This window comes from Gymnoscopelus braueri, assembly GCF_963280865.1.
Source record: "Gymnoscopelus braueri genome assembly, chromosome: 8".
Taxonomy (NCBI): Eukaryota; Metazoa; Chordata; class Actinopteri; order Myctophiformes; family Myctophidae; genus Gymnoscopelus; species Gymnoscopelus braueri.
The window spans coordinates 21,166,919-21,179,418 of NC_137609.1; the positions used below are offsets into that span (position 1 = coordinate 21,166,919).

At 41.8% G+C, this 12,500-nt stretch overlaps 1 protein-coding gene across 2 annotated transcripts in view; it reads left to right on the forward strand.

Annotated features, from left to right (window-relative positions):
• The window catches only part of dscama (Down syndrome cell adhesion molecule a), a 122,423-nt gene that overhangs the window by 14,565 nt on the left and 95,358 nt on the right, over positions 1-12,500 (forward strand). For both annotated transcript variants that reach the window (XM_080435285.1, XM_080435284.1), the window contains exons 2-3: positions 8,723-9,040; positions 9,849-9,998. In XM_080435285.1, the coding sequence (XP_080291411.1) occupies positions 8,723-9,040; positions 9,849-9,998 (468 nt within the window). The remainder of the gene's footprint in view (positions 1-8,722; positions 9,041-9,848; positions 9,999-12,500) is intronic.

Consider the following 12,500-nt stretch of genomic DNA (forward strand, 5'->3'; position numbering starts at 1 on the left):
GAACCGTTCCTGAATGAAATGTCGAATCAGTTTTTTTCTGCCTCAGTGAATATAGGGGAAAAGCTAATTTGTGTTTTGACTACCATGCTAGGGGGAAAAAGAAAATACATAATCATTGCTCATCTGGCCAGTATAAAGCAACTAAACATCTAAAAGAACATTACTAATTTTGGATGGTTGATGTTCAAAATACCACCAGCACAGAGAGAGAAATTCAGATGAAGCCTTCCTTTGAGATGTGGACCAAAGTGTTTGCATGAATGCAGCCTTAATCTGCCCACCAGGCAGATCGCTAAGCACGTATCGATAGGGTCCACACAAATCTTTCATCTCCTGTTTTAAGATTCAGCCCAGTGCTGGTTTGATCTTTCTGTGGTGTTCTCAGTATTGTCAATAGACAGAAGAAGTGTGCCTCTTCGCTCTGATAGACAATGTGGCAGATACATGTGTGTCCAAATGAAACCAAACGAACCCTTACCGGTCCATTTTGTTACATTTGTACACTCTCAGAGTTACAAATGGATACATTAACACAGATGATTTTACTGTACAGTACGAATTACATCTTACTGCTTTATGACAGCTGTTAATAAGATTATCATTCAAGGGTGCAATGCACAAACATGCCAGCCAGCCCCCGCCCACACGCCTTCTCCTTTCCTCGCAGGCAACGGTAACGGCAACGGTAACGACAATTTAGGTCAGGACTGGCTTTGGACATTCATTTCGGACTTGGGTTGAAAACATGGATAATCTAAATGGTAAATGGTGCATTTATATAGCATCTGTCCGTCTGTCTGTCTTGCGCATAACTCGACAACTGGTACCCTGACATCAGGTACACCGGGTATTGCATAACCGGTGGGGCATGCGTTCCCAATGGGCATGGTTTCCAACATCGCCCTTGTTATTATTATTATTATTATCTATGTATCTTCTGTTCTACTGGGTAGAACACAGTAGAGAATCAGATAACAGTAATGTGTATCTAAGTAATAACAGTGATATTAACAGGTATCATACTATAAATGCGCAACATCTCTGCATGCGTGCGTGTCTGTGTGTCTGTAGGTCACGTTCAAGTCCGACCAACCAACTTTATTGTGGGGAAGGCTTTCCAGTAGATGCACTGGACATTTTACACTTAACCTAATTCTTCTTGATTACTCAGTTACTGTGCAGCTGATCTGTATGCTTAACTGAGGCAGTATATTGTTACTGCCTGCTTTATTTTTATATATGTTTTTTCATATCAAATCATTATTCTGATCTGAACAATAAAGCCTTTCAGTGCCAGGCTGCACCAACAAGGAGGTGATCAAACTCATAAAGATTTAAGTGGTGGTAATATGTAAATGTATAATGTAGGCTATACACCTTATACTCTGATCCCAATCCCTCCTTACAACCACTTATATACGCCATAGCAGGACGAATAGCAAAAATTCTTATCTTATCTTATCTTATCTTATCTTGTGTCAACCCCCCTCCTTCTTTCGTGTTTCATCAGATGTGTGTAGCTATGCCCTCATCTCTGCCCCCCCCTCCTAAACACACACACACACACACACACACACACACACACACACACACACACACACACACACACACACACACACACACACACAAAAACACGCACACACACACTCACACTCACACACACACACACACACACACACACACACACACACACACACACACACACACACACTCACAATCACGCACGCACGCACGCACGCACGCACGCACGCACGCACGCATGCACGCACGCACGCACGCACGCACGCACACACACACACACACACACACACACACACACACACACACACACACACACGCACACACCCAATTTTCGTATTTGTTTCTTTGCACCTGCAACCTCCTGTAAAGGTTGAGCAAGTCTGACTGTGAAAGACAGGGCCAGAGGAGCGTGAAGGAGAGCTGAAGGTTAGAGAGGAATACAAACACAGCCACGCTACAAGAGGGAGGCAGAGAGAAAGGAGAGAAGGATGGCAATTTGCTATTATTAGTATTTTTAAGACAATAGAGTTAGAGAATTTATTCGACCTTTGTCGTTGCTCCCGTCTCCCTTGAAATTTCTCCCTTTCCTCTCTCTCTCTCTCCCCCTTCATCACTCCCTCTATCTCTCTTAATAGCCATTTGCGTGTAACTGTCTGAGTGCTTTGCAGTTCTCCCTGATGCAGCTCCACCCCTCACTGTTTTTCCTTGCAATACACTGAAAAATAAATGCACTCTGACTGTACGTATCTGAACTATTGGGATCTGGCAGGGCCGCCGTCCATCACAACTCACTCGTCCTAAGGAATCAGCCACCCAGAAATGGGAAGGGGGCTAAATTTTTCATGAGTTGGCGCGAAGAAGATTGAGACAAAAGCACTCGCGAGGCATCCTCTCTTTCTGTCTCTCGTTCACCTTTCAAACACACTCAAACCATTGGCTGTGTGATGGTTCTTTGTTCTCATTTAGAGTGCAAAGTACCGCAGCTTGTTTATTTTGTTTTTACACACTCCCTAAATAACCTTTCACTCTCTGAACAAAAATGTGACACCTGCCCTATAGTCAATTATTGCTAGCATGAGAATAAAACTCATTTGATTTTTGCATTAAGATCAAATGCATTACTGAAAAAGAATGGCATTTTCAAAAAGCAGAAACGAAGTGCCTGACGTTATGGTACAAACATTATTGTGAATGCAGCTTTCCTTTGACTTTCTTCTTCGTTTCATTGTTTGTGCATTTTAAAGAAAGACATTTTACAGCCGGAGATAAACATGTCATGTAGTATTCTAAACTTTGGTCTAATGCCAAAACCCACCCAATTCCTAGAAATAGCCTATACAAAGTAAAGTCATATTTTCTGGCAAAGAAGATCGGTTTTATTTATTGACAATCATGTCTTCAAAGCATAAACATTTTTAATTTGAGTCCTGAGGTATTTGGCAGTGTGTTACAACCCTGAGCAGCAGTCCTGTCATAGAGTGGCCAAGGGATGACATAGGTTTGTAGGTGGAAGGAGGAAGTTACTGTAGCATGTTCCTGGTTCCGTTGATTTTTGATTATTGCTAAAAGTAAGCTCTTTGGCAAACAAAAGTTCATGATACTTTGTTCAGCAAGATAATCTTCTTAAATTTTAAATGTTATGACTTTCCAAAGGTAAATGCATTGGTCAAAAATAAAAAGCGAATTTAAAACTATGCCATGGACTTCACCACCAAACGTCACCACCACAAATTCTGGCGTGTCCGATGTGATGACGCGTAATGTCTCTTTTTAAGAGACTTTTACAGTAAAAGTGGGGTATTCACTGACTTGACTTATTTCATGTGGTAGAATGAAACTGCAATATCTCTTAAACCTGTGTTATCTAACCAAAAGTATAATAAAAAAAAAACATAGACTACAACTTTGGCGCTTTACTGAGATACAGGGTTTGCGATATGATACTTCAGTGTTTTAGGCCTCTTAAGGCGGTTACACACCGGCGAATGTGCGAATATATGCAAAATTCGGACTCGTTCCGAATAATTAAAAGACGCTTTTTCGCTTCGCTTTTCCGCTTTTTCGCGCCATGTACGCTTGCATTGACTTTATAAGGTTTTTAAAAAAAGCGTATTATTCGCACGAAAAAATCGCCCCGGTGTGTAAGGACCTTTAGTCTACACCTCCTAATACCAGTCTTTTAAAGTGAATCGCATCACAATCAATATTAGGTCCCTTAGAACATTCTGGTCCTTCTGTGATCCAGATGTATACCTCCTGGAATAAGACACCATCAAACTGTGGTTGTTGACAACATCCATTCACCCTTCAACACCTCCATGACTGCCCCTCTGTGTAATGCATGTGTGAAGTGAGTGCAGCAAGAAATGTGAGGAAACATGTGTACGTGAGAGTGTTTGTATGTCGTAACGGACTGAACGACCAGTGGGAGGAAGCGGACGGTGATTTGAGCGCGCTCATTAGGAATTTATGAAGCGCTAAAATGTTTGGTCCCTGGGGAGGAGGGATTGGCAGCTGTCGCACAAGCAAGCAGCCAGACAGGCAGTCCGGCTGGTGACAGGAAGCGAGTGCGCACGTTAACAGGGCCAGATTATACAGTACAATGGACTGTGGTTGACTGTAGGGCTGTCAGGAAAATAAAATTTTACTTGACGATTAATTGTCATGCAAATAAAATGTATTTGCCAACATTTAGTGTTGGCATTGAACATCAGAACATATAATATATGGCTTTTAGGCTTCGTAAGCAACAATTCCACTGGGCACATGTGAAAAGAGAAATACCGTTTGCACTAATAAAATCACTTCTCCCCTCACATTAAGGATATCCTTCCAAAATGCAATTTATTTTGGAGGGAAATATTACATTGTCTTAATCTACTCAATATTTGAAAACTCGCACATTTTCACATTTCCCCTTTTTTTAAGACATAATCAAAGATATTTAATGTTTATATGTTGTTTTATTAGATCATTTATCTCAGCAAATATAAAAACACTAATGAAAATAACATTTCAGTTCCGGTTAATACGCCTCAATATTAACTCGCATTAAGCATTAATTTGCTTCACCACTATACATTTTAGCTAGCACTATGTCACGTGTCACGTGTCACTATGTCACGTGTTATCATACTGTGCACACCCCAGTGCACCATCCACATAAACATGTTTCCAGCTAACTCAAAGATGTGTCAGACACATGTCATTAAAATGCTTTTGATGGCTTGGAAAGAGGAGATATTCACAAACCCACTGGAGACTGCAGACCTGTGCATAATCCAAATGCACTCGTTTTCAAGGGCCAGGGGTGCACTTACAGTATAACCAGTATTTAGGCTATTTGGAATAAGACCACTGCACAATCAGGAGAGCCAACAAATTAACTGAAGCATTAGTGCATTCAGTTTAGTAGATTAAGTACATTCTTTTTTCCAGCAGTTTTTTTTTAAATACATGTATTTACTGTAGATACGAGGGTGTAGAGAAGGGGAATTACATGCAAACACAGATCTCCAGTCGGCATCAACATTGCAAATGGTTGATGCACTATGCAGTTAGAATATGTCCATTCAGGCTAAAAAGCCAGTGCAACATATACATTATAGTGTTCCTCAGGTTTCTTGATAGTCACCCTGGTGTTGCTAGTTGTTGACTTGTGTATGGGTATGATGTCAGGCTTTGTGGACAAAGCAATTGGATTCAAAATATAATGAGACACGTTGAGACAACATGAGATTGAAGGATCATAGGGCTGAGGGAACATAGAGCGGAGGGAACATTGGGCTGAGGAGGTAACATAGTGCTGAGGGAACATACAGCTGAGGGAAATAGGACTGAGGGAACATAGGGCTGATGGAAGATATGGACTGAGGGAACATGGGATGACCTGATAACCGAGTTGTTAGGGCACGTACCACATGGGTAATAACGCCTGACAGTGAGTCCCCGGTTCGATTCCTGGCCAGCCAGAACATTTGCTGTATGTCACTCCTCTGCTTCTCTCTGAAATAAACCACCAACAAAGAAAAGGCCTGAGGGAACATAGGGCTGAAGGAAAATACAGCAAATGGAACACAGGCACACTTCCTCACTACAATTGTATATATACAATCTAAAAATAGTAAAATGTTCCATTTTTGAATTACACTAAGTGCCATAACATATTACCCTCTGAGTGATCAGTATTGATTCAAGGGTATGGACATTTTCATAATTCTTCTCCCATCTGCTTGCCTTGACCTGTGGAGATATTGCTCTGCTAATTGTTGAAACAGCAACATAGTTTCTTCCTCCTTTATTGTTTCACAGCCAAGTGCATAAAAGAGACCCCCTTGTGCCAGCTTACAGTTTGATCATTCATCAATGCCGACATAAACAACATGTATATGTTTAGGACAGTTTAGAAACTACATTTAAACTCATCATCAGTCCTACCTGTAGTACCAACACAAACTGTGCATCTAGAAATGTATGCACCAATATGTTACGTAATGACACACTGCATCTCATTGGTGGGCTATGGAAGTTAAGAAACCTGCTTACCAATGACATCATCAATGGGGATTCCAAGCTAATATAAACGACACCCTTTCTCTTCCTGGAAAGTCCAACACTGATATTTTAAGAGGAATTGAATGTTTGAAATGTAAAACTGATGATGACCCAGCCAGAACACACACACACACACACACACACACACACACACACACACACACACACACACACACACACACACACACACACACACACACACACACACACACACACACACACACACACACACACACACACACACACACACACACACACACACATACTGCTTAGTCACTCACATTAGCCTATATACAGTAGGTTTGTGCTTCAGCACGCAGCCATATCGAAATCGGTACACATGATCTCTATAGTCATGTGATCACGACGGATGGGTTTGATTTTTCATATTCCATACTGATTGGCTAAGATTGACATCTAAAGTTTTCATTATTGGCTTGTTTTGAACAAAATTCCGCAAATCATGAACGCACCGTCCGATTGCGGTCAAACTTTGCACGCACATTCACACTATGTTGAGGAACAAATGCCACCCTTTTAACATTGGCCTGTTATAGCGCCACCAGCAGGTCTAATTTAGCGAAACAAATGTTTTTAACAAAATGCAGTCAGTGTCCGATTGTCATGCAAGGCCTAAGAAGAAATGGCACCCTTTTCACGTTGCTCTATTATAGCGCCACCAGGAGGCCACAATAGCCTACCTGACCTGGAGGAGACCTGTGCTCCGAGGAGCACTTTTTCTAGTTGATTATAAAACTGATTGGCTGATAGGTGTGGTATAATAACCATACAGGGGTTATGATTGTGAAATCTAATGTCTGGAGACTAATCTTTGGACAGTGATCACACTGAAAAGTGGTGTGACATGTTGTCATCAAGAGGACAAATATGATGTTACAATGTTACAGTATAGCCTAAAGGTCAATTCACAGTCCAGACATAACATACTGTACATGAACCAGAGTCTGCTGGAGTCCATGCAGACAGAATTGATGCAACAGCAGACCTCAGCATTTGTCTGGCATGTCCGTAAAGCTTTTTTTGTGACGTATGTATGCAACTTGATAATACGACTTGTGTCCTGAAAAATAATCCATCTCATTGTCAACAAACTATGGAAAATAGCGCTTTTATAAGCACAGGGTTGGACATTGAATCGAGACTGTGTTGAAACTAGTAAACTAGACTGGCCTATTAGGCAAATTGCGGACTGTTCATCCTTGGTCTGTCTGCACAGTGTATATGCCCTGTACAGCGCGACCCAGATTTCAGAGTCAATGTTTTGTGTTATCGGCGATGTGTGATTGTTCATTCCTTGTGTCAATTTATGTTTGGATCAGTCAATGAAAGATTGCTATTTGAAATGTGTTGGGTGTTTTCATTCACTGTGCAAGTCCTCCATGAAAGGTCGTGGGAATTGTACAGTAGTCTTGTCTCTAAACGGACTTGGTGATCTTTATAATCTTAACCAATAAGAGCAATAGACTCACAGGACACCTATGGCCTGGAAGGATGACTGCTCTGTGATTATTCATCCTCGCTGAGGACCCAAGGAAGTGCGGTACCCGGCGTCAAGTTGGTCGGATCAGCGGTTGTCCAGAACCGCCGAACCGACTAATATGCCCATAGGCAAATACCGATGACATCAGGGATCTCCACATATGGGCTTAAAAGGGACAAGGCTGACAGACACGTACAGTATGGGCATAAGCAGATGGGTACAACTGGTACTCTGACAAAGGGTACAACAGATAACAACAGTAACTAACTGTATTTTAAGGATTGATTAATAGAAACAGTTAAGTGTATCCTTGGCACTGACAGCTCTTAACTACCTATGCCAATAAGATAGTGCACTAGGCCATAAAGCTTAGGCTAACAAAGACAAAAATACAAGCATATGCTTCTATTTATTTATTTTTATGTCATATTGGGCATATTTAGCATGCACTTGTATGCATGCACATCACAAAAGCTTGTGAGTTTTGGGGTTTGTTTGTGTGCGTGCATACGTGTGTGTGTGTGTGTGTGTGTGTGTGTGTGTGTGTGTGTGTGTGTGTGTGTGTGTGTGTGTGTGTGTGTGTGTGTGTGTGTGTGTGTGTGTGTGTGTGTGTGTGTGTGTGTGTGTGTGTGTGTGTGTGTGTGTGTGTGTGTGTGTGTGTGTGTGTTTGTGTCTGTGAGTGTACAGTAGTAGAGACTAATGTACATGATCCGGGGGAGGGGCACCAGCATTGCATCTGTCCTATCATGTTTGTTGTACAGTAGCCTATAGTCAGGTCTAGTGCTGTGCAGGCTCTGTTCGTTCATATCCATTCATTGCTGCTCTCCCAGGGCCCAGCTGCAATGCCTCTTCATAGACAACAAAATGCCACACTCCTCCAAGCTTCTTTCACTGCAGTAGAGAAAAACACTTTAGCCAAGCAGAAAAGGCAAAGTGGAAGTCCATAGAAAATGTGTACAGTATAATCACATACAAAGGAACACAGAATAGCATATTGTGAATATGAAAGCATTTTTTCATATTTCTTAATTAATACAAAATTGGCCAAAAAATTAAGGTAAAACATTTTATTATTCAGATGTGCTTTGAGATGTTCTTGTTTTTTACCTTATTCTTTTTCCCTTTCTCCTGTTGTTTCCTATACAGTTTTCAGTGAAGATCTACGTTCCAGCTTATATTTTGTCAATGCATCTGTGCAAGAGGTAGTGTTTGCCAGCACCACAGGGACCTCGGTGCCCTGTCCCGCTGCGGGCGTGGCCCCCGTCTCGCTGCGCTGGTACCTGGCCACTGGCGAGGAGATCTACGATGTGCCTGGGATCCGCCACGTGCACGCCAATGGCACCCTCCAGATCTTCCACATCCCCCCCTCCAGCTTCAGCAAGCTCATCCATGACAACACCTATTATTGCACAGCGGAGAACCCCTCAGGGAGAATCAGAAGCCAAGATGTCCACATTAAGGCTGGTCAGTGGCTTCTACTTTGTTTGGTCCACAGTCTATTGACACTTTACCTAATAGAGTACTGAAGTCTGACGTAATTTACGCATTCCTACTGGGGTCACGTTTTTCCCCCCCATTCTGAATTCCCATAGACGTGTTTAATATCGTGCCATATAAGAACTGTGTTCCAAAAATAAACAAATGAGCCAGGCGGTTTGATTTAATATGGGTATGAAGCATCAACTGACGGTCAGAAATCGCTAACGCCGCCGAATTAATTACATTTTCGCCAGAAACAGACTGTATCATATACAGTATGAGTGACTGACTATCGTAAACAATACAGATCCATCTCCCTGACAATAGCGCCGGGACAGTTTGTTTATTTTTGGACCACAATTCTTATATGAGACGATTCTAAGATGACACAATGTTATTTTCCATAGAGAAAAACGTCCGTGACCCAGGAGATGAGCGAGTGACTTTGGTACTCTATAACACACATACTGTAGTGATATTCATCCAAAGTTTATTTTCTTTGTCTCAACATTAGAGTGTACAGATTTTTCAGGTTGTAAACAATAACAGCTGTCCTGAACACTTCTATGAATGTCTGATTTGTACCCGTTGCCCTGGACAATGATATAAACTTAATCAGAGAAAATGCTGTTATTTAGCTACAGTAACTACACAAGTCAACAAAAATGTTCATCCTGAAATATTATTTCATCCATTACCAGCTCAGATTGTTTGTTATTCACTATTCACCTAGTAGCAATAGTACTACTGAAACCATTAATACACATTAAACCTCCCTATCTTCTCCTTCCAGTCCTACGAGAGCCCTACACTGTCCGGGTGGAGGATCAGAAAGCCATGAGAGGCAATGTGGCGGTCTTCAAGTGCATTATCCCTGCCTCAGTGGAGGCCTACATAACCGTAGTGTCCTGGGAGAAAGACACAATGTCAATCAACGCAGAAAGTAAGTTGTGGCATCTTCCTTTACAAGACCTAGACAAGCTACTATGTCTGAAAGTCTATATTATGACAGTATTGTGTAATGCAATATACTGTAGAGTAGACACTAGACACTTTATCTTTATGCAGAGCTGTCCCTGTTGGATTCTCATTTTATCTATATATAACTGTAAGTGATACCTTACAGATAAATCCATCCTGTAGACTAGACGAATGGCAGTGAATATTTTGGTTTGTACTTTGTCGTGCCGCTGCACATCCCACTTTCTTTTAATTGATCTGTCATCTATTAATAAGCAGTTCATCTTGGCATGAGGTTAGGGTTGTGACAACAGAGAGCTATGTGTGGTCTGTGTGAAGGGACCTATTGACATGAGACAACGCTGGGGCCACGAACCAGACAAGCCACTGGTTTTTGTGTGTTTCTGGGCCAGTGTGTGTGTGTGTGTGTGTGTGTGTGTGTGTGTGTGTGCGTGTGCGTGTGCGTGTGCGTGTGCGTGTGCGTGTGTGTGTGTGTGTGTGGGACCATGTCTGTCTGACCCAATGACAGTGAGGACAGTGAGGTCTCACTCTTGTGTCGGTCTTCCACGAGAGCACAGGCTGCCAGCCATGTCACTTAGTCTCCATGTCTATTGACCCATTTCTCTGGTTGATCGGAGCCACTGCAGCATTCAGATCATTCAAATCACTTAAATGGAACGCTCGCCTGCGTGATTGTTTCCCAGCCCTGGGGGGTAAATTCACTTTATGTGGGGCATTTAACAAACTCAATAGACAAGAGCTAATGTCATTTTGCTTTTGGATGGAGGGCAAACGCTGGCTAGAAATTGCCTTTTTTGTTGACGCTTCACATTTGTCTGCTGAGGCGAAAGCAGCCATGTTGAAATCTATAGCAATCTCTTAATTGTCCATAAATGGATTTGCCACGAGGAGGTTTGTTGAGCTGTGGGCATATAAGTGTTATCCTGCTGATCAAATACATACAGTATGTTTTATATTGAATCCTGAACTTAGACTGAAAGCTGTTGTTTACTACACTGTTTTAGCTACCCCCCTTGTATTTTTAGCACTTTTAGTTATTTGTATTGTGTCAAAGCAATTATTGGACCTTTCAAAACATTACTTACCCATTTTTCTTTGCAAAAAACAATGCTGAACTGTCAAAGTATTTATCTTGCGCTGTTCAAATGATCACATCTGTAGCTGTCAGCCATGTAAACGCTGTCAAAAAAATCATCCAGCCACCAATCCTATGCTCTTCTCCATGCTCAATAATGGATGACGGAAGCCTATGAATCCATGAGCAAATGGTCTTTATTCACATCTCAGTGCACGCATCATACCGTCAGTCCATTCCCCTCATTCTCAGTGCCACACAACATTTTTTTTGTGCAATTTCAAGAATGTTCTGTGTGTGTGTGTGTGTGTGTGTGTGTGTGTGTGTGTGTGTGTGTGTGTGTGTGCGTGTGCGTGTGCGTGTGCGTGTGCGTGTGCGTGTGTGTGTGTGTGTGTGTGTGTGTGTGTGTGTGCGTGTGTGCGTGAACGTTAACTGGCAGGCAGCAGTGGAAGTTGATCAAACCCCAACTCGTATTGGTCAATCGCAGTATACGAATATTTTTATTTAATCAAATTAAAATAATATCAACACTCGTAAGAAAGAAAAACTAGCTTAGAGAAATAAGGCATTTCTGTCTCTGGTATGAATTATTGACTGGATGGTGTTCTGTTTAGAGAGGTGTAGCATAACGTGCAGCACCAATCCAAGTCTCACTGGACATAGAGCACTTTGAGTTGTTGCAGGGTAGACTAACAATGCACCACTTACACAGCCCTGGTTGGTCCACTGGCACAAATGTATGGATGACAATAAAAAATACATTCATTTGGGACACCCATAAAAAGCTACTGTGCGGTATAGCATAGTATGTGGTCTGTCTGTCAGTGGGGCCAGCTGCCTGAGATCGAAATGAAACCCACCATTCTTTTATTCATTCATCAATGTTGCAAAAATATTAGATATTATAGGTGGACATTTTCCAGAATTGCCAAACGTTTTCAAAAATATGAAAAATAGCAGAGCGTGTATATTGACTATTTTAGCTATTTGTTGGTGGTTAACCACTTAAACTCCAGCATCGGTATTGTGGCGAAAGCTTTCGCAGAAAAATAGCAGACCGACAAGCTCACAACGCATCACAACGTGAGACGTTGTGAGCTTGTCGATCGGCTATTTTCAGCTAAAGCGTTCCGCACAATAACAGAAGACGGAAAATACACTAGCATAGATCCCTGAGGGACTCCGCTCAACCATATGGGATTTAAGTGGTTAAAGCATAACTTTAAAGTAAACACAGCATAAGCTTAGGCAAATTCATGTTTATTTGGGTCCACCAAACATGGGGCAAAGTAGACTATACTGATGACTTGAATTAATGTTATATGCATCGACAACCAAATGCATGGACTGCATTTGAGTTTACCAAATTAGTTTTTTAACTTTGCACCT